Here is a 23,072-nt window from a genome sequence, read left to right as displayed (position 1 = left end):
ATTACTTTAAATTTCTGTCCTGCCTGCCACCACCCTCCAAGTCCTGGTATTACAGATGTGCATCCCCATGCTTGGTTTACGAGGTGCTGGGACTCAAACCCAGTGTTCCAGATGTGCTAGGCAAGTCTCTGCCTTAGCCTAGGCCATTATTGTTTTGGCTTTAAGACAGTCTTTATATGTGATCCGGGCTAGCCTACAACTCTCAGTCTCTTGTGTGTCGGAATGACAGGTGGGGTGTGACATCCCATCCATTTTAGGGATTTTTTCTTTAATAGAAAAGATTGTTTATTTGTTGGTTGTATACAGTGTTCTGTCTGCATGTATCCCTGCCCACCAGAAGAGGGCACCAGATCTTACTACAGATGGTTGTGAGCCACCATGTGGTTGCTGGGAATTGAACTCAGGACCTCTGGAAGAGCAGCCCGTGCTCTCAACCTCTGAGCTATCTCTACAGCCCCCTTTTTCTTTCTTAACAGGGTCACCCTTGCCCATCTGAGGATGACTTTGAACCTGGTGGTCCTGCTTCCTTCTCCCAAGTGCTGGGGTGACAGGCCTATGTCTCCATGCCTGTCATGATGCTCCATTGCATTTCTGTACACTGCTCCCTCTGCTCCTGTAGCCCAGGCTGGCCTCAGATTCACTCCGTACCTAACAATGACCTTGCCCTTCCAACCCTGCTGTCACTTTATGGGTACGAAGATTACAGCTGTGTGCCACCGTGCCTGGTTTATTTGGTACTGGGGATTAAATTCAGTGCTTGGCTCATAAGGGGTAAGCAGTTACCAACCGAGCTGCCTCCTAGCCCCATCTCCCTCCTTTGAAGACGGAGTTTCCCAGAGCCTATCCCCCCTCCCCCCACTGCTCCACAGCCTTCCAGGCACCTCCCGGATTACAACTGGCCCTGACCATCACACAGGGAAACCGCCACCGAGGACCTCTCCCTGGCTTGCTCTGGGATGAGGTATCTGTGACGGGTGCATGAGTTTCCATAAGGAGAAAAAAATTCCTTAGGGCTAGCTCTTTCTGTTTTTCAGCTCATACTGCATCCCCGTGTTATCTTTCAGGCATCTGAACTGGCCTGACCTTGGGGTCTTGACAGGATTCTTCCTCAGCTGTAGCCACTAAGAGCATTGCCTGCGTGCATTCACTACGTTCCCTTTTAAAAGGGCCCTGCCCACTTCCCATTCCTCCCTCTTTCTCTCTCTCCAAGCCCTGCACCAGGAAAGACACTTTTGTATCGTGTCACAGAGCTGCTCAGGGCTGGAGAGATGGCTCAGTGGTTAAGAGCATTGCCTGCTCTTCCAGAGGTCCTGAGTTCAATTCCCGGCAACCACATGGTGGCTCACAACCATCTGTAATGAGGTCTGGTGCCCTCTTCTGGCCTGCTGACAGACTGTTGTATACATAATAAATAAATAAATATTTAAAAAAAAACAGAGCTGCTCAGCAACGCTCAAAACATTTATTTATTTGGTCACTTGCTCAACCCTTCTCCCTTCCCAAGCGGCAGGAAAGTCGTGACATCATCGGCAGTATCCTGTAGGGGAGGTAGAAGGTGCTTGCTTGGTACCATGCCTGGCCTTAGCTGAGAGCCTGGCAGAGGATGGGGAAGAGGACAGAGACGTGACTGGCTCTTACATCCTTCAACACATCCAGGATGCCTTCCTGGGCTCAGACTCCAAAGACTACAGCATTCCCAGGTTCTCCCCCACCCCCACAGATCCGGCCAAACTACTCAGCCTGCCCACAGACACAGGCAGAGAGCGCTTGGAGTGAGCATTTAACTGTGTCCCAAACTGCGCGCCTTTCAGTAGCTCCAGGCTTCAAGAAGCTCCTTTGGGCTTGAGGATCGTCTTGGGGACTCGGCGGACTGGCAGGGAGGGAAGCTGGAGCTGGGAGTCCTCTGTCGGATGGCACGGTATCTTTGGTCCCGGCAAGAGGCCTGCAACTGAGCGGAAAGTCTTGAGTCCCACGCAGCGTGTTTTCTCCACAGAACATAACAAAAGTCTTCATGGGCGGAGTGACACATCCCTGGCTGGGTCTTGATGCTTGGGGTGGCACTGGGGGTGCCGCCAGGGAGATCTGCTTTCCAGTAGCACAGTCAATAACGACAGTGAGGTGAGCTGTGGGGACAGCCTTTTGGGGGCCCGCCGGCTGCATAGCTAAAAGGAAGGGAGAGGCCAGAAGTTTGGGTTAGCATAGTCAACTAAGTTGATTGCCTTGTTGATTTTGTGTGTAGACACACATGAGCCATGTTATGCATGTGGAGATCAGAGGACAACTCGTGGAATCTGTTCTTCGTTCTACAGCGTGGGTCTAGGGAATTGGACTCAGGTCAGACTTGGCTGCAAGCGCCTTTACCCACTCGGTACTCTCACTGGCCCAATACCTAAGTTTAAACTGTGTTTTCCCTGTCTCACCTGTTTGTGGGAACCTCACCCCTGGGCGTATCTTGCTCATGAATGGCCCAGGGAGTATCTTTACACAGCATTTGCAGGGGTGGGCTGGGGGCTGGGGAGACGACCCGGGTGGTCAGACTTCTGCACAAGCATGAGCCTAGACTCATGTCACATACACACACACACGCACACACACACACACACACACAGAGAGAGAGAGAGAGAGAGAGAGAGAGAGAGAGAGAGAGAGAGAGAGAGTCTGTGTAACCCTGGCTGTCCTGGAACTTGTTCTGTAGACCAGCCTGGCCTCAGACTCTCAGAGATCCACCTGCCTCTGCCTCCCAGGTGCTGGGACTAAAGGTGTGCACCACCATGGTGCACAAAACCACTCCCCCTCAACACACAGACACAACTAAGTTAGGGAGATGGCTCAGAAGGCGAAATTGCTTACTGTGGCCTGACAACCCATGTGATCTCATCTGACAGTAGAATAAGATCAACTCCAAAGCTGTTCTCTGACACCCTGCAAATAGTACCCCAGCTCTCTTCCCTACCTGGTGGGCCTACCTATCCTGGCCCGGTTCAGAGGACACGTATGCTCTGTTTGTTGGTTGATACAGGGCTGGTGACAGCCGTACACCCCCAGTCATCAGCCCCACGCCTGCCACTCCTCCTCAGCTGGCCTTTTCCCTGGTGCTGAGAAGCCCTGTGCCACATCTTACCACAGCTCATCTCCAGGCTAGACTCCTTGAGGCTGGCTCCCCGGTCCTGGGGCTCTGTTGAGGAAGCCCTGCTGCCACAGTCTGAGACTGTCCTTGGATGTTAGTTACAACACAGGGGGAAGGCGGGGATGGCTGTTCCGGTGGGCCACAACTGAGCCCGTGATAAGGTGATTAGCCCCTGGGCCCACACATTCCAACCCCGTCACAGTGTTGAAACTCTAGCCCACCAGGCTCTGCACACAGAATCTTTCCAGGAGTTTTCACTCACGGGTCCTCCTGTTGGCCAGCTATGACGTTCTGTTCATTCAGGACTACACAGTCTATTAACTATTACAAGGTCCCTCTTAGGTAGGAAGCACATTCCTAGCTTCTCGGGTAGGTGAGGCTCAGTCGTGGGCAGGACAGCAGTCTTCAGGAGACAGGAATTCCTGATAAAGGTCATTAAAGAAGAAACTCCTACGGGGTGGAGGTGGTACACTCCTTTAATCCCAGCACTTGGGAGGAAGAGGCGGGAAGGGATCGAGAGTTTGAGGCTAGCCTGGTCTACAGAGCAAGCTCCAGGATAAGTAAGTAAGCCTCTGTATCAGAAGTGTTTGCCGTTATGAGCTACGGATGAATTGTTTTCTACACCTTCTGTAGCTGACTTGTGACATAGTTGTTATACCGTGATGCACGATTAATAGAAACTCAGAGAGAGAAATTGGGGTTCAACCTGAAGGTCAGAAAAGCAAAGCAGCCAATCACTGGCTCTTACCTCTACCTCAGTCCAAAATGGCGATCCTATCTAAAATAACCAAAATTTACCAAACTGACTATATAGTTCCCCTGTACTTACAGCTGTTTGTATTCTATGAACTATTTTACACACACATGCACACACGCACACATATATTACTTTTCTATTCTTTCGAGACAGGATTTCTCTGTGTAGCCCTTGTGTTATTTCTTTATCTAACAGACCAATGTTTATAAGGAAATTTAAATATTTGTCCAACAGAACCATGTTTACAATTACTATGTAATTTAGCTGGACTATAGGCATCATTTTTTTTTTTTTTCAAGACAGGGTTTCTCTGTGGCTTTGGTGCCTATCCTGGAAGTAGGCATCATTCTTTCAGCGGATTTTATACACTTAAGGCAAGGACTATCTGAAAAGCAAAGGCTTTGTCTAACAAGAAAATATACTTAATTATAGGTTTTTAAATGTTTATTTAGCAAGAAAAAAATCAATACTTAAGGAAAGACTGTGATAGAAATTTAAACAATTTTTGTTTGTTTTTTGCTTTGTTTTTGTTGTTTTGGTTTTGGTTTTTTTGAGACAGGGTTTTTGTGTAACTTTGGAGTCTGTCCTGGAGCTCACTCCACAGACCAGGCTGGCCTTGAACTCACAGAGCTCTGCCTATTTCTGCCTCCAGGATGCTAGGATTAAAGGTGTGTGCCACCACGACCTGCCAAATTTAAACAATTTTATCTCAGGATACTGAATTAATTAAAAAATATATGTACTTTATATTTTAGTTACAGATATAGCTATCTTTAATACCATTCATAACATATTTTAATCTTAACATTATTAACATTATTTCAGAATTTAGCAACCAATTTCAAAGAGGTAATTTTAAGATTTTTTTTTTTCGAGACAGGGTTTCTCTATGGCTTTGGAGCCTGTCCTGGGAACTAGCTCTTGTAGACCAGGCTGGTCTCGAACTCACAGAGATCTGCCTGCCTCTGCCTCCCAAGTGCTAGGATTAAAGGTGTGTGCCACCACCGCCCGGCTGGCTTCAAGTTTCTTAAGTAGCTCTTTGGGCCTCAGTCCTACCACTGTCTCAAGGACAGAGGACTTCAGTGGCCAGATCAGGGGAATTCAAAGCCAAGGCAATCGGCCGGGCGGTGGTGGCCAAAGAGGTAATTTTAAACAAAAGCTCAGGAGGCTGTGAAATGATCCATATGAAATAGTTATTGAGCCGGGCGGTGGCGGCGTGATTTCACAGGCATGATTCCAATTTGAACTGCCACCATCTTTGGGCAGTCGTGTGTCTGGCAGCTAGGGTTAGGGAAGATGGACGTTGTGTGATTTCACTGCCATCACCTTGATTAAAGGTGACTGCGGGGAGTGCGCCTACCAAAGAGGCAAAAAATGGGTCTCTAAGATACTTTGATTGGGAATGGATTTTTTTTTAAGATTTATTTATTTGTTATGTATACAACATTCTGCCTCCATGTATGCTCGCACACCAGAGGAGGGCGCCAGATCTCAGTACAGATGGTTGCTGGGAATTGAACTCAGGACCTCTGGAAGAGCAGGCAGTGCTCTTAACCTCTGAGCCATCTCTCCAGCCTGATTGGGATGGATTTTTATATGAAATTCTTGTCCTGTTGTAAGACTTTAAGACAATCCTGAAGCCATTTTTGACAATTCTGAATCCTCTCAGCCTCGGTGCCATAGTGCTTCCCCTCCTCCCCTGGGAACCAAGGACCTAACAGCTACACTCGCACGAACTCAGTTCCTGAACAATTACCCATATACGTATGTTTTGATTCAGTCCCCTGGGACACGGAGTCAAAATGACCTCTTACCTCATCTGATCTGGCAACAGCTCTCCAGTCAATTATTGGTAATAGCCCTTTCGAATAAGCCAATCAGAATAGTCAAAGAACAACCCCCCCCCTTGTTTCTGTGGCCCCTTTAAAAGTAGACTGTACCAGCTATTCGAGGTCTCTCGGCTTCCCGAATGCTGAGGGTCCCTGTCATGACAGAATTAATAAAATCCTCATGCTTTTGCATCGGCTGTGGTGTGTGAGGTGGTCTCTGGGGGTGACTCCTTCTCGGTGTTTGGACGCTAGAGTCCAACACTGTCATGAAAACAAGGTTTATGAAAGATAGGATTTGAAAACAATGCTTGTTTAATAACATGAAAGCTGCACCTCCCTGCATTCATATGCAAGAATGTACCTTGCGCTGACCGTTAACTTTTTAAGATTCACCCAGCTGACAATGGTTTTAAAGACGTGAAGGAATCGTGGGGAGCAGCTGAGGTTTGCAAAGGTATGGCAGGGCTAGAGTTCCTGAAGAGCCCAGTTCCAATGGTGGACATGAGCAGTTTTAGAAATGCCAGCACCATGTTATAGGCACCATAAGCACCAGCCACAACGAAATGGAGCAGGCTGGGGAACTAGAGGGCAGGCTATGTATATGCTCCCAAGGGTGGGGTCACAGATGCTCTAAGTCTCTCCAGAAAACCTAAAGGATTTTGAATGCACCCCAGATCTTGAGCTTTGAGTTGTTTCCACTATTGGAGCTTGGCTTTATGTTATGCAGATTGTAACTGTGCCCTATATCTTCTTTCTTAAAGTTAAAAAAGGTACTTTATTTTCGATATTGTAAAAATACACCGGAGAGAATTTAACTTCTTTAAGAGAAAACTTTAGAGTTTTACAGAAAATTTAAAAGCTAGATTTTTTTTTTGTTTTTGTTTTCCAAGACAAGGTTTCTCAGTAGCCTTAGAACCTCTCCTCAAACTGGGTCTTGTAGACCAGGCTGGCCTTGAACTCACAGAGATCCACCTGCCTCTGCCTCCCAAATGCTGGGATTAAAGGAGTGTGCCACCACCAGGCAAGATACATATTTCTTTAAGAAACAGTTTTTTAAAAATCTACTTATATTTACAAGGCTATGGCACATTTTAAGTTTATGGAATGCTTTATATTGTTAATATTTGAGCTTAAAAATAAAAGAGTTAGGAGGTTTGTTGCTTTGTTGACTTTGAGTTTTTTAAATGCTGATGAACGAAAGTCAGCTGCTGAAAGACATTGGATTGTGGAAGGAACTGCTGAATTAACCCAGCCTATATACTTTAGGGATGTCTTGGCTTCAGAATGGAAGTCGGGAGATGGATTGCATTGGAGGAAAGGTTGTGCTTTTGTTTTCATAGGAAATGAAAAGCTATGGATTCCTTCACAACTAATAAAGATCAGATTTGACATGGGGAGACCTCCTGAGACCTTGGGTGCAGACGTGAGGGAGGCAGCCAGGAAAGACTACAGGACAGGTGACATGTATGCTGATCCCTCTACGTGGGAACAGCTCTGAGACTGGATAAGACGCAAAAAAAATCTTGTTGGCTACAGAATCCTCATAACGGTTTGGTTATACAGTCCAAACGGACTTATAAAGTTGACAGATGCCTTTTGTCTGCTCAAACATAAAACAAATCATCTTTAGCTGACTTGTGTATAGCACACATTCCATATTTTTCAGATATGTATGTTACCTTTAAAAGTTGGTATGTTTACCGGTGGTGGTGGCACATTAATCCCAGCCTTGGGAGGCAGAGACAAGCAGATCTTTGTGAGTTCAAGGCCAGCACGGTCTACAACAGAGCAAGTTCCAGGACAGGCTTTGAAGTAGAGAGAAATTATGTCTCAAAAATAATAAAATAAAACAAAAACAAAAGGTTTGTATGTATTCAGAACAAAAGGACTAGGCATGAGTAAAGACCAGACAATCAGCACAGGTTTTCCAGCCTCTCAGAATGCCTCAGTTACTGTTTCCTCAAGATTCTGCATCCAGAACAACTCCAAAGGTGCTAACTGAGGTGGTCCAGCCTCACAGACTCCTCCAGCCAAGACTTCAGCTAAGCTCCACACTCTCCCATCACACAGAGACTGAAAAAAAAGCATACAGCTAGCTCTTGACTATTATTCCAATGTTCTAAGGGTCCCCTAGAGATGCTGTCACCCCAAGACAACAGGAAGCCGTCTAGAGAACACAATGCCCACATCCCCAAGAGGTGGGTGGGTGGTTTCTGTTCATTTGGTGAATGTTTGCAATGGTTTAAGAGGAGTTGTTTGCAAGTTGTTATTGGTCATGGTCAGGGAGGAAGCTAAACAAAGGAGGTAGATTTAGGGATCTTTTTCAAAAATAAGAAAGAGAATAAAGGAAAGGATATATTATTACATCGACTTTTAAAATAAAAATTATAAAGCCGGGCGGTGGTGGCGCACGCCCTTAATCCCAGCACTCGGGAGGCAGAGGCAGGTGGATCTCTGTGAGTTCGAGACCAGCCTGGTCTACAAGAGCTAGTTCCAGGACAGGCTCCAAAGCCACAGAGAAACCCTGTCTCGAAAAACCAAAAAAAAAAAAAAAAGTAAAATAAAAATTATAAGATAAAAAGATAGATTATTGACTCCACTTTTCAACTAAAAAACTAAAAAAACAACTACTAGTCTCAAATATTTCACATTGGAATGGATTTTTGTATATTGATACACATTTAAGATTATTTTTGTTAGACTAAATATATGTTTCTACTCTTATTTAAGGTATTGTACCTATGCAGCTCATTTAAAAATATAATATGTAATTGTGAAATATAGGGTAGTAGTTAGTCATCTGTAATAATCAAACATGTAGTCATGTCAGATTTGTTTTCAAAGTTAAGCCTAGATTTGTTTAGCTCAGATATACTTAATAGATAATGGTCAGAGATCTGATGAACATGGCATTTAAAATGTTTAATAGAAAAAAATTTACTTTCACAAAGACTCCCAAATCCCAGCAGTGACCCTGAGATCTCCAAAGAAGATGACGGGGCACCAAGATATGTCCCCCTAGATTGTGGTGATACTGACCATCAGGCAAGACTGCCCGAGTGTAGCACCTACCACCAGGACCCAGCCCGAACTGTGGACCAGCAGGACACTGAAGAGCTGATTGTCCCACTTCATCTGGACACAATAAAGTCAGTCTCTCCCATGTTCCTTCTCCACAGGAAGCCTCTCACCTCTCGACCTGGCAGCTGAAGACTGATGCCGTCCTGGGACCTCAGGCATCCGGGATGACCTAGACAGGTAATGGACTAGACTCTGTCATTTTAATTGATACATAGGGCATTTGAATTATATATCATGGTATTTGTATTTATCCTTCTCAGATTTCTGATGGTACAGATGGCTGGGCTAGCTATAGCTTGGTCAGCTTAGCAGCAGCAGACAACCAGGTTCTTCCCCAAGGCTGCAGCCAGCTTGTTAGCTCACTTCCTATGTAAAAGTCAAGACTTACTTTTTTCTCGAGCTACCTGGTGAGAAAAGGTAGACAGGTTTGCCTTGCTAACAGGCTTCATATGAAAAAATAAACAGGTTTCCGGTATAATTCTCCACTAAATGAGCACGATTTGAAATGATTGTTCTCAGTAATAACTAATTGTGTCTCTGGTAAACGAGTCGTTGGAAAGAAAAGGGGTTAAAGTCTATGCAAGGGTCTAAAAATTGTTCCAAGGAGCCGGGCGGTAGTGGCGCATGCTTTTAATCCCAGCACTTGGGAGACAGAGGCAGGCGGATCTCTGTGAGTTCGAGGCCAGCCTGGTCTACAAGAGTTAGTTCCAGGACAGGAACCAAAAAGCTACGGAAAAATCAAAAAAAAATGTTCCAAGGTATATAACAGTCTGAGGATATGAGTCTATGTAAGTTCTCATGGTCTAAGTTATATAAGCGTCTGAGGATGTCAAAGCTTAAGTAAGTTTTGAGGATCTCAGAAAATGATTAAAAATGTAAATGTGGTGGGAGGGGGAGTGGGAAGGGAACTGTGGTTGGAATGTAAAATAAAGAAAAAAAAAGTAAATTAAGCCAGGCATGGTGGCATATGCCTTTAATCTCAGCACTCGGGAGGCAGAGGCAGGTGGATCTCTGTGAGTTTGTGGCCAGCCTGGTCTACAGAGTGAGTTCCAGGACAGCCAAAAATACACAGAGAAGCTCCGTTTGGAAAAAAAAAATTAAATTTAAGAAAGAAGTAAATGTAAGTTGTAAAGGTATCAGAAACGATTTAAGGTATGTGAAAATACAAACTTTTTTTCAGATTTCCTTCCCCTTCTATGCTATTGTTACACTAAGGTTTCCAAAGTTCAGAGTTTTAATACTGCTCACCGGAGTTCTGATAAGCTGGTAGCACACTGACTAGTTACTGTTCAGTCACAAGCTCACGATTTTAGATTTCTTTTGGTTGTCTTCTTTTTAAGTGTAAATTTAAATGTGCTTCTCACTGGGCCAGACACATTTCTGTCCAATCTATATCTGGGTCTCTGGAAAAGGAAAAAAAATATTCATGCTTTTTAACCCTAATCTGAAGCTTATGCTAGGACCCAAAGGTGTGCGTCGGCCCCAGTGTTTTACAGACACCTGCTACTTGAATGAGCTACAGTGAGAAAACCAATACATATTGGTAATGCTAATGTATCTAAAAGCTTTATGTCTTTTTGTAAACTAAAAGAATTACATAAACTTCAGAGAACTGAGGGGGGGTCATAAGACTTGGATCCACTTCTCACAGGTCATATGGACTTCAGATAGGTTCAGCCTAAGTTTGCCCACCTGACTATTCCTGAGGTATTTTTCTCTCTCTCTCCTGATCTTGGGGATCCTCCTCTTCGCCAATTACTAGGACTACAGGCTGAAATTTCCAAATATAAGATTTTCCTTTAAGATCCTAAATGTCAGTTTCTGTCCCTAGTCTATATCTGTCTTAGCAGATTTCCACTTGGCTGACAGACACATCCAAGCATCAGCTGCTGACTGCAACCTGCTCCAAATGACTGCGAGCCCTGGCCGTGCTGAAAGCTGATGTGGACCAGTCCAGCCTGTGTTAATGCTCCCCGTCTCCTCAGCTGGGTGAGCTAACCAGATGATTCTGATGAATGTCCCATTGTCTGAATTCCCCCCTTGCCTTTGAATAGCATTGCAGCTTTCCTGGGCCCTGACAACAATTCCATAGTCTCAGCAGGAAGTAGTTACACAAGAGAGTACTTCCCCTTGTCCCCCAGCAGGCTGAAATGTTAGATCAAAAGGAAACTCCCTGTTTAAGGGACAAAATAGCTACCTATAGTGCCTATTGACATACCAAGAGAGGTACCTGTTAAAACCAAATAGACCCAGAACTATCAACAGGTAGATTCACTAGCTAAAATAGCCCCATAGTTTGATAGGGCATTCAACCTGTTCTATGTAAAACAGAGAGATTATTATATGGCTTTAGAGGAAATTGTTTCTATGTAAACCACTCAGAAATCATTAAGAATAATATGACTGTACTAAAAAAAAAGTCATTGCAAAAAAGGGCCTTGAGATGAAGGAAATAACTGGTCCCCATTCTTATTTCCAGGTTCTTCCTAGATAGTAACTCTGGTGTCAGCCACCACCAGTCCTTTGGCCCTTCTTGTTATTGGCTCTTGTACCACTGATACTTTAACTAAGTGATAATTTCTGTCTGGGTACCATTAAGCTGATGGTTTTTTTTTTAAATATTTATTTATTATGCATACAATATTCTGTCTGCTTGTATGCCTGCAGGCCAGAAGAGGGAACCAGACCTCATTACAGATGGTTGTGAGCCACCATGTGGTTGCTGGGAATTGAACTCAGGACCTTTGGAAGAGCAGGCAATGCTCTTAACCACTGAGCCATCTCTCCAGCCCCTAAGCTGATGGTTTTTAGATCCCAATATAAACAGGTACCCATCACAGAGTCAAGGATTTGACTCAGGATACAACTCAAGGAGGAATGTGATAGCCAAAGTTTCAATTTACTATGCTTCAATTTGTAGATATCCATGAATCAAAAATGCCTCTGATCTGCAATCCCCTTGCCCAAGGACAGACAGTTCCTGAAACGCTAGAGGCTGTTATTTATGGGCGATAACCAGCCACCTGTTTTTACTGTCTAAAGACGTTTGTTTGGCCCATCTGCACCAGGTGTTTTTGATCACATGTGGGCAGGAGAGGTTTTTTGTTTTATTTAAGACTTATTTTATGTGTCTGAGTATTTTGTCTAATGTATGTATGTGCACCACCTACTTATTGCAGACACCAGAAAAAAAGGCATCCGATCTCTTGAAATTGGAGTCACCATGTGGGTGCTGGGAACTGAAGCTAAGTCCTTTGCAAGAGCAAACGTGCTCTTAACCTCTGGGCCATCTCTCCTGCCCCCTGGCCTTTAATGTGGTTTTTCATGATTGAGCTTGAGTTCCCAAGCACGTTGCCCATTGAGCCATCTACCCAGTCCAAGTTGCTGTTGATCCCCGGTACTGCAAAAATATTACCAAAACATAATGGGAGCCACAACTAGGTTAGCATCTCTGTTCTGTCACAAAGATGTGCAAATATGAGCAACTTAACCCTTTTTGCACCTAAGTTTTCACTCCTTCAAGAAAAGAGGAGAGTCGGTTGATGGTGGCGCACGCCTTTAATTCCAGCACTCAGGGGGCAGAGGCAGGCGGATCTCTGTGAGTTCGAGGCCAGCCTGGTCTACTGAATGAGTTTCAGGACAGGCACCAAAGCTACAGAGAAACCCTGTTTCGAAAAACAAAACAAAAAAGGAGAAATAACACGGTTTTGTAGTGTGAAGAACACATGAGACGATGAACATGCTGTCTGGCACACATTAAATGCAGCTGTTTATCTGTTTGGAGTGGGAAACCAAGATAGGAGTTAAAACGGGGACAATTACCGAAGTCTACTAACGGAGAACTTTCGGCTGGCTAGGCGCATGCGCATGTCGGCGATCGCGCACGTAGTGTAGCGCTGTGCCGGCGACGGAAGTCAGTGCCGGGAAGCCGGCGAGGTCGGTTCCGCCCGGCTCTAACATGGCGGCGCCCTTTGTCTGCCGTGAAGCTCTGTCCCTGGCCTTCTCGCGGCCGTGATGCACCTCCCTCTGTGGTCGGGTTCGGGACATGGCAGGTGAGGCTCGGCCAGTGAGGGCGGCCGGGGAGTCCTGGAAGGAGGGACCGAGTCGGCTGGGGCCGGGGACTCGGGATGCCGGGACGGTTGTGTGGGGGAGGGGAGGCTCGGGTGGAAGGCGCCGCGGGCCGGGGAGCAACGGGAGCGGCCCGGAGGGGTGGCCCGTGCACCCGTGCTGCCGAAGGGGCGCGAGTCGCCTCCAGGGCTGGGTGACACCGCGGCTGGTGCCATCTCCGCCCCCGCTGCCGGGCTGTCACCGCCCCTTGACCCCGCGCGCCGGGCCGCGGCGGGTGGGCGTGCTGCGGCCGCGTGGGGGCCAAGTGCGGGGCGGCGCGGGGCCGGTCTGGATGTGTTGTGGAATAGGGGCGGGCGCTGCCCCCACCGTAGACCGCTCATTCATTCACTCATCCACCCATCCGTCCACCGTGTTTCCCTCCTTCTCTCCGCGCCTGACAGATCTGACGACAGATGCCTGCGGAATAAGTCCGCAGGTGGGACCAGGGTTCCCAGCACCAAGCGGAGACTCTCTCTGTTTCCTCATCCTTAAAGCACGGATTATGATAAAAACCTGTCTTGAGGTAATAGGTTGTACGGAGCCTAGCATGCTTATAGTTTAGAGAGTGAATGTCCGGAAAGTCCCCTGCTGGTATGTGTCATAACCATTCAGAGAGCAACCTCAGGTGGGAGAAAGAGGCTTTTCAGATACCACTGCCCCTGTAGGAAGGGAGGCTTAGCTCAATCTAAGTAATCCAGGCGGTTCCATTCTCCCGGGAAGCTGGGCCTAAAGGATGTTTGGGGAAGTGAGGCAGGGGAAGGGTGTATATCCTTAGTTGAAGATGTTGTCTGTGAGGATGCTCTGCTTCCTCTAGCAGAGATGGGCAATAAGGCCCGGGAGGCTCTAATAAGTCTTTGGGACATTACAGAGTTTAGCATGTTTAACTTTTTTTGTTTTGTTTTTCGAGACAGGGTTTCTGTGTAGCTTGGAGCCTATTCTGGAACTAGCTCTGTAGACCAGACTGGCCTCGAACTCACAGAGATCCACCTGCCTCTGCCTCCCGAGTGCTGGGATTAAAGGTGTGCACCAACCACTGCCCAGCCAAGCACTCTTAACTTTTAGGTTAAGGGGAAAGCACTTAAGAATCAGGTCTGTGGACAAGAAAGATCACTGGGCAAGTCCAAGAGGAATAAAGGAGTGAGCCTGAAGGCAATTAAGAGATCGCCAGGCTAATTTAAGCTAGGCATAAGGGTGGTCTTGAGTAAGTTTAGGTGCAGGGAATGAATAGGGAGAGATAATTTTGGAGGTAGAATTGATAAAACTTGGTGATAACTCAATGAGAAGGCACAGGATTGTCCCATTTCTTCTTAAAAGTGTGTGTGCACTTTTAAGTGCATGTGTTGGTCAGAGGACAACCTATCAAAAGTGGATTTGGTTCTCATCTTCCAGCTTGTTGAGTCAGGGTCTTTCTTGTTTCTGCTGTATAGTGTATTGCAGGCTAGCTACCCCAATCATCCAGATTTCCCATCTGCCTGTCATCTTTCTCCAGGAAAGCTGAGATTAAAGATGTGCCCCCACTGCCCTGTGGGTCCTGGGGAATCAAACTCAGGTTGTCAGGCTTGCACAGCAAAGCTAGCACTTTTGCCTGCTAAGCCAAGTCCCCGGCGCTGCCCCCTGTCCTTGGCTGGTGGATGTTGGCATTGCTCAGTGCGGTAGGAAGCAGGACAAGGAGCTGATTTAGTTTTAAATGGGTTGAAAATACGTGCCTGAGAAGCATTCAGGTAAGCCTGGGTTGGTGGTGCATGCCTAGGATCCCAGCACTGTGGAATTTTAACTCACTGTATAGCCTGAACTCTACTACAAGTTCCAGGCCAGCCTGAGCTATAGAATGAGACCCTGTCTAAAAACAACAACAAACAAACAAACAAAATCAAAAGCCTGTCTAAAACACTGAGGTCAAGCTATGTGGTGGTGATCTTGCCGCTGTCATCCACCAGAGGTCACCTAGGTGTGGGTATGTCTGGGCTGAGAATCAGTGTTGTGGACATCTCAGGAAAGTCTGTGCTACACTAAACTGGGCAGGTCGTCAGCGCTGACCGGACCTGTCTCAGGAAGGAGTTCCTGAGTATGGAGCCTGGGGGTCCTGATCATTCATCTTGTTTCCCAGGCCCAGCACACAGTCTTTTCTACAGCATGTCAATAATAATTCTACTTGGGTCTCTTTGATTCAGGTGATGAACTGGAGGAGGGGAGCCAAGCTGGAGTTCCTACAGGCACACTGTCTGAAAAGAGAGCCCCCGGCTTTTTGGAGATCTGAGGTATGTCTGTAATACTGGAGGACGGACGCTGTCTGCAGGAGACAGCTTTTTGTTGCTGTTGTTGTTTCCTTGGCTGCCTTGGAACTCACTTTGTAGGCCAGGCTGGCCCCAAACTCACAGAGATCCACCTGTCTCCTCCTCCCGGGGATGGGATTAAAGGTGTATGCCACTGTGCTGATGGACCTTGGCATTGCTCAGTGCAGTAGGAAGCAGGGCAGGGCAGGCTTGTTTCCAGCCATCGTCTACACTCAGATCACTGTCTCAAGACTAAAGTCAGGAGGGGTGGTGCACACCTTTGGTTCCTTGGGGACTCAGAGGCAGGTGGACCTTTTGAGTTGGAAGCCAGCGAGGGCTACATAACAAGACTCTGTCTCAGAATTTAGTGGAAAAAAAAAATCCTTGTTATAGTTTTATTGTGATATTGTAGATGAAACTTTGTTTTCTGTGATATTTGCTTTGTCACTTAGGCTGGCGTTGAACCCAGAGTGACCTCCTAATCCAAGGAGTTAGACGTGAGCTATCATGGCTGATCCAGTTACTTATTTTTGTCAGCAGAACTAAAGTGGGTATGCTTGCTGGTTTTTTTTTTTTTTTCTTTTTTTAAGACAGGGGTCTCTACCCCTGGCTATCAGGTTCTTTTTTTAGTAGACCTGGCTGGCTTCACACTCTGCAGGTGCCATCCGGGTGCTGGGTTTAAAGGTGTGTGTCACCACACCCAGATTTTATTTTATTTTGATTAGGTAAAACCTAAAGTTGTCCTACAGGGCTCCAGTGGTAGAGGGCTAGCCTAGTCTGTTTAAGGCCCTGGGTTCAAATCTCTAGCAATGGCTAAAGTAAGCAAGAAGCTTTTGTCCTTTACTCCTTAAGTCTAGAAGTACTCGTTCTACAGCCTGTTGAGCAGCCACAGTGGCCCATGAGCTGCCTGTGCAGCAGGATTTCTCTGACCATGCGGTTTTTGCTTCAGTGCTGGCATCCGTCTAATGGCCCACGCTGTCTCCTTCGTGTCCTGCCGTCACATTTGAACTCCATCTCTCAGGAAGAGAGAGCGGGGATCTCATGCTCTCCTGTAAGGCTCTGATGTTTAGAACGGTGCATTTTTGTAGCCATCTTGAGTCTGGAGCAAAGAACAAGTCATAACTAATCCGCTGCTGGAGGAGACAGAACCTACCTGCTCTGGCCCCAGAGTGACAGGGTCGGGGGTGTGGGGCCCGGCCCCACCCATGGGAGAGCCCACCGAAATAGCGAGAGTGGGCTGGGTGTGCTCCCGGGATACTGCACGTGGTAGCTGGTGGTTCTTGGACACGTGAATGTGCTCTGCACGCAGGGTGTAGCAGACAACTGCTATTGCTTGGCCGGACTGGACTCTAAAAGCAAAGCCCTGCCGACCACATACAGCCATATGTTGGACTGCCAACTCCCCAGCAGCGACCTGGAAACCGTTTATTCATTATGAAAGCTTGCCTTAGCTTCCTTAGGCTTGTTCCCAACTAGTTCTTTTTTTGTTTGTTTGTTTTTTGAGACAGGTTTCTCTGTGTGACAGTCCTGGCTGTCCTGGGACTTGCTTTGTAGACCAGGCTGGCCTTAAACTTACTGAGATCTGCTGCCTCTGCCTCCTGAATTCTGGGATTAAAGGCATAAGCCACCACCACCCGGCCACCAACTAACTCTTAAAACTTAAATGAACCCATTTATATTAATCTATGTTCTGCCAGGTTGCTCGTTACCTCCCTTCAGTACCATGAGTCTGACACCTCAGATTCTTTCCCAGAGTTCCTATCTCTCCCTGGAAGGCCTGCCTATCCTCTCCTGCCTAGCTATTGGCTGTTCAGGTCTTTATTAGACCAATCAGTTAGGAAGATGAGGAAATACAGAGACACATCTTCATACACTGTACTGTACAGAGGCTGTCCTGGAGGTCTGGCCATCAGTGCGAGGACGCACAGGGGACCTGCCTGATGTCAGAGGTCTGGGCTGAGGTGGTGTGCAGACTTAGAGTGAAGTAAAGGTAAATGTTGCTTCAGATGGGAAGGAACACTGAGGGCTCTCTGCCACCCTACCTCATGGCTCCCTCTAGAGAGCCAGCTGTGTCATGGTCAAGACTCAGTTTCCCCATCTGTAAAATAGGGCCAACATCTGGGAGGTTGTACACCTTGAGAGTTGTTCTTCCAGCTTTTCTGAAACAGCTGTTTAAATTTTTTGCCCACTTTTCTATTTGGTTGTCTTTTTAAAAAGGTTTTTTTTTTTCCAGTTACAACTGTACTTTATTGTGTTTAACTAAATCACCATGTTACAAAAATAAGAAGCTGCCATAATAAAAAATAAGGCTCCTCCATCCAGCACCAGTTGGCATCATTTTACTTTCAAGCCTAGAAATGCCATAGACACATCCAAAGAACACAAGGGAGCAAAAGAATCATGGCTGTATATCAGTGGGACCACCCAGTGCCAACCGAGCCACTCTGTGGTATCATCTTCTCCTATTTCTGGTTTTTCATTTAATCATAAAGCTCCCTAGGTCTAAACTGTATGCACTTAGAGGTGTGTGCACATACTTGTATATAAACCGACTGGAGATGTATGTCAGCCAAGCAAACATTACATTGTAGGTGCAAGCCTGTAAGCCTCATCTTGGCTGGTGTAGCAGCTCTATCAGGGTAAAATGTTCTATGTCCCTTGTGCATCTTCAAGCTCTACACAGGATAATATCACAGACCATTTTACCCCTGTGGCTGCTGCCATTGTTTGACTTCATTTTCCCTTCCCACCCACCCCCAATGCCCCGCAGTAAACCAAAGCTTTTAAGATTTTGTTTCTTTGGTTTTTTGAAAACGTTTCTAAACATCACTGTTGCCTGGTGGTGGTGGTTCACGTTTTTAATCCCAGCACTCGGAAAGCAGAGGCAGGTGGATCTCTGTGAGTTCGAGACCAGCCTGGTCTATAGAGTGAATTCTAGGGCAGCCAGAGCTGTTACACAGAGAAACCCTGTCTTTTTTAAATTTTTTTTTTGTTTTGCTTTTTGTTTTTAGTTTTTCGAAACAGGGTTTTGCTGTAGCTATCAAGCCTGTCCTGGAACTAACTCTTGTAGACCAGGCTGACCTCGAACTCACAGAGATCCGCCTACCTCTGCCTCCTGAGTGCTGGGATTAAAGGCATGTGCCACCACTGCCCGGCTGAGAAACCCTGCCTTAAAAATTAAATAAATAAAAACAAACATCGCTGTTAAGTGAGTGTGTGTGTGTGAGAACATGGACACGTGCATGCCATGGTGCACGTACAGCAGTCAGAGGACAGCTTCATGGAGTGGATGCTCTCCTTTGACTTTTACATGGCTTCCAAAGACTGAACTTGGACCCTCATGCTGAGCTGTCTTGCCGGCCCAGTGTGTCTCTTTGGTGTGTCCTGTGGGCACTAACCCACCCTCTTTCCAGATGACCTCTGTAGGCACTGTGTTGTTGATTATTGTGTCCACACTGATCCTTTGCTCTGTAGACAAGTTGTGTTGTAACTGTGCTTTTGTGATTTTTGGCTTGCCTTTTTACACTGGGATGTCTTCTGCCTTTGTGATAAAAAGAAAACCTTTTTAGATTTATTTTTTAGGTGTATTTATTTTATGTATGAGTGTTTTGCCAGTGTGTTTGTACCACATGCATTGCCTGGCGACCCACAAAGATCAAAAGAGGGCATCAGATCCCCTGGCATTGGAGTTACAGATGGTATAAACCACAGTGTGCTGGGAACTGAACCCAGGGTCCTCTGCAAGAGCAGCCTGTGCTCCTAACCACTGAGCCCTCTCTCCAGCTGGGAAAGAAACCCTTAATGTTCATGTAATTTACCAGTTTTGTCTTTTGTGAGTAGCACTTTTTGCTTAGTTGAAAGAACTTCCTACTGGGTGTAGTGCCCATCTGTAATCTCAGGATCAGGAGTCTGAGGCCAGCTTGGGCTATATAGTGAGTTCCAGACCCACCTGAGATATCTAATGAGACCTCGTTGGGGTGGTGGTAGGTTAGTTCATCTTTATTATTTATTTATTTATTTTTAAATATTTTCTCTCCTTTTTCTTTAAGGTTTATTTTTACGTATATTGATATTTTGCCTGCATATATGTCTATGTGAAGGTACCATATCCCCTGGAACTGGAGTTACAGACAGTTGTGAGCTGCCATGTGGGTGCTGGGAATTGAACCCAGGTCCTTGAGAAGAACAGCCAATGCTCTTAACCACTAAGCCATGTTCCCAGCCCCCCTTTGTTTTGTTTTTAAAGCTGGTTTCCTGCCTGCTGAGTTCTATTTCCATATATCTAGTAGTCTCTTCCAAACATCCCATGTTACTTTAATCCACCCGGCTCACTCCTGGTATCTTTAAGGCCTGGTCCCATCTTCATTTCAGGTCATGCTTATCACAGGCTGTAGACACTGTTGAAATTGGGCTGGGCTCAGTTGCTACCATGCCTGCCTAGCATTCACAGAGGCGCTGGTTTGCTCTCCAATTCTGCCTAAACTGGGCATGTAACATTTGAGAAGTAGCAGGTGGGTCAGAGGTTCAAGATGGTCCTTCATTATGTGTTGAGTTCAAGGGCAGCATAAGACTCTGTCTCAAAGAGAAGGGGTGGGGTTGAGAACAAGCTTCACAGCCCGGGTCTGCCCCCTGGATTCCAATGGTGGAAAGAGCCACCTCACAGGTTGTCTTCTGACACACATGCAGATATAAACTCATTAAATAGAGTTTTAAATTGTCGAGATCTTTTTCTTAGAATTGCTCTGAGCTTGCTCCCTACCCATATAGATCTATTTTGTTGCCGCTTTGTGATTTCTGTCTTACTTCAGGTGTATCGTGGTCATCTGGCAGGCTCATGAACTGACTCATTTAACATTTAAATCTTTTTTTTTTGTTTGTTTGTTTGTTTTTTTGAGACAGGGTTTCTCTGTGGCTTTGGAGCCTGTCCTGGAACTAGCTCTGTAGACCAGGCTGGTCTCGAACTCACAGAGATCCACCTGCCTCTGCCTCCCGAGTGCTGGAATTGAAGGCGTGTGCCACCATTGCCCGGCTAACATTTAAATCTTAACCCTAGAAGGAACCTTATTACTCAGTCCTAATGGGAAAAACCCCAGGAAGGGCTGGCATGTGAAGAACACAAGTCATACTGAGGGCCATGAAGTCTCCCTCTGTTCTTTTTCTTTTGAGATAGGCGGCATGTAGCTGACCTGGCCTGGAACTCCTGACTCCTGATTCTCCTGCCTTCACCCTCCTGCTGAGAGTCAGGTGTGAGCAATATGCTCAGCATAAACTTCCTTCCTTTGGATACTGAAGTGTTTTTTACCCCATGTTAATTATATATGATTTTATTCCCACACTTCATACATGTACACAGTATATTTGATGACATTTCCCCATCACATTCTTGACACTCCAGTCTTTTTCTCCCCCTTCTTCCCAGCTAGTCCTCTATTTTCACGCCTCCCCCACGTAACCCAGTGAGTTTAATTGGGGTTGCTTATAGGAGCACAGGTGAGGGTTTTTTGTTTTGTTTTGTTTTTTTTTAAAAACCAGAACATGGGTACTTTTTTTCTTTCCCCTAGGAGCCGTTAGCTCCTTGTAGATCCTAAGAGAGGGGTGCCACCTCCTGAGCCCCTGGGCTCCATCTCAGAATGTTGATGGGCCCAGTCTTGCATAGGTCATCACAGCTGCTGTAAGTGTGGTAATTCCATGGTCCACAACACTCACCCTCCTGCGGGTGCTCACATCCTTTCTGCCCCCCACCCCCTGCCATGATTTCCGATGCTTTAAAGGGTGGTATAGATGTCCTGTTTATGACTGGCCGAGTGATCAGGAGTCTCTGCAGTTGATTCTGCCCCCTCCCAAAAGAAACTTCTCTGACCAGTGCTGACAGTAGCATCAGTCTATGGGTTAACACCCTTATTTAGAAGGCAATTCCATGGGCATGTCATATCCACTTAGTAAAACAACAGCTGTGGCTTCCCTGGTAGGCTCTGCCCTCTCCAGCTCCAACCCTGACCAGGTTGGCAGTGCCACGCAGGCGTCCCTGTGAAGCATCTTTTGGTTACCCCCTAGCAGGCTCACCACTGGGCACTTCCTGCCTGGCCAGGGAGTGGTGTACTCCGCGGGACAGGCTGAGTAGGGCTGCTGCTAAGGGCTCTCCCCAGCAGTCTACATAGCACCTTCTGGCACCCTGAGGGGCGGCCAGCAGGGAGGAAGCTTTAATCTCAAGTCTAGCTTTTCTCCTGTCCTGCAGCCAGAGCATGGGTTGTCTTCAGCAATTGGTCTTCCCATGTAGTTCGGCCGGGTAGTAACAGCAGTAACTGTGTGACGGAATACCATTCGGCTCTAAAGGACAATGAAATCATTGAGCACAGACAACTAGTCTCTTTTCTCTGTGGGATGGTCGTCCTGTGTCCTTTCTCAATGAAACCGCTTAGCTTGTGCAAGTCCTATGTTTTGTAGAAAGGAGGTGGCACTGCCGTTGGTTCTCAAGCACTGAGGCCTTCTTGTGTTGTATCTGGTTGAGGAAAGTGAGCCCCTGGCAGTGGGCTCCCCCTGGTCTCCTGGCTGTCACTGTTGTGGGCAGTGGCCCCCTGGTCTCCTGGCTGTCACTGTTGTGGGCAGTGGCCCCCTGGTCTCCTGGCTGTCACTGTTGTGGGCAGTGGCTCCCCCTGGTCTCCTGGCTGTCCTGGCTCACTGTTCCAGTGTGTTTTTATGTATATAATGATGGCCTCCCATGGCATCTTTACGGAGTCGAAGCCTCCACTGTTAGCCCAGGAATACAGCAAGGAAATGGAGGTTCCTGATGCCCTAGGACCAGCTCTGCTTGGTTCCAAGCCCCAGACTAGCTTAGCCTAGGAGCTGTGGTCTCAGCAATGGCAGGCAGCTCTTCACAGCGTCAGGGCGTCCCCTGGGATTTCTGTTCCCAGAATCTTCCTGACACATTCTTTGTGAAAAATTTGTAATTCGCCATTTCCCTACAGAGTTTTTTTTTTTTTTTTCTTGAGAAGTTGTCATTCACCAGGTCTTGTAGAAAGTAGAGGAAGTGGCTTGTGGTTTCACAAGGTAGCTCAGGCTGGCCTTGAACTAGCAGCAATCCTCCAGCCTCTGCTTCCCGATGCCCAGATCCCAGGTGCATTCCACCACAGCCAACTAGAGATGCCTTAATGGTTTTCTGATGGAAAAGAAGGCCTCTGATCCTGTGTAATGCCCTCCCTCCTGACTCAGCTCCCTCCCGTTCCGCTGTTTTAACTTTAAATGAATATTATTTGAGTGGTAAAACAGAGAAAGGGTGTGGGTAACAACTGTCCCCACGTGCCCTTTTGAGAGGAGCCCCTATACTGTGTTTCACATGCCCTGAAGGATGTGGGTGTCTTCTCCAAAGCATGAGTCAGTTGCACTGTGACTCAGCAGCACTCAGGACTGCGCTGAATGTCACTGGGGCCTCGAACCCCCCCCCAGGGAGAAGCGCTTCTTGGTGCTGTGGTATTTTGTGGGAGGCTCAGAGACTAACCCTCCCACTGCTGCAGGGCGATCCCAGCGGTCCAATTGAGAATGTCTTAATTTTGTCAGCTTTTTAAAATTTATTTATGAGGCAGGGCCTCACATCTCCCAGGCTTGCCTCAAGCTTTGTGTAGCTGAGGATTTTGGGGGTGTACCAACACTTAAGGTTTGCATATTGCTGGGGATTGAACACTGTGAGTTCTGAGGCCAGTCTGTGTTGGCTCAAGGAAAAGAGAAAAGCCAGTAAATAAATAAATCAAGCCAGGTGGTAGTGTCGCACACCTTTAATCCCAGCACTCATGAGGCACGAGCAGGTGGGTCTCTGCATGTGAGGCCAGCCTGGTCTACAGAGCAAGTTCCAGGACAGCTCAGGCTACACAGAGAAACCCTTTTTTTTTTTTTTTTTTTTTTTT

General features: G+C 46.7%; 2 protein-coding genes across 3 annotated transcripts in view; one reads left to right on the top strand and one right to left on the bottom strand.

The window, feature by feature from the left end:
* Positions 1–1,568: 1,568 nt before the first annotated feature.
* Srarp (steroid receptor associated and regulated protein) lies at positions 1,569–12,754 on the bottom strand. Its single transcript, XM_050152367.1, has 3 exons — positions 12,631–12,754; positions 3,122–3,208; positions 1,569–2,162 (listed from the first exon to the last, which is right to left on the bottom strand). Exons 1-3 carry the CDS (start codon positions 12,752–12,754, stop codon positions 1,732–1,734), a joined length of 642 nt encoding a protein of 213 aa, XP_050008324.1. The 3' UTR covers positions 1,569–1,731.
* Zbtb17 (zinc finger and BTB domain containing 17) overlaps positions 12,720–23,072 on the top strand; it is a 19,718-nt gene continuing 9,365 nt past the window's right edge. For both annotated transcript variants that reach the window (XM_050155566.1, XM_050155557.1), the window contains exons 1-2: positions 12,720–12,846; positions 15,073–15,159. The gene's annotated coding sequence lies outside the window, so the exon portion shown is untranslated. The remainder of the gene's footprint in view (positions 12,847–15,072; positions 15,160–23,072) is intronic.

The sequence above is a fragment of the Alexandromys fortis genome, unplaced genomic scaffold (genome assembly GCF_014885135.2).
Source record: "Alexandromys fortis isolate MF-2015 unplaced genomic scaffold, M_Fortis_MF-2015_v1.1 scaffold_26, whole genome shotgun sequence".
Taxonomy (NCBI): domain Eukaryota; kingdom Metazoa; phylum Chordata; class Mammalia; order Rodentia; family Cricetidae; genus Alexandromys; species Alexandromys fortis.
This window is presented reverse-complemented; position numbering and strand designations above follow the sequence as displayed.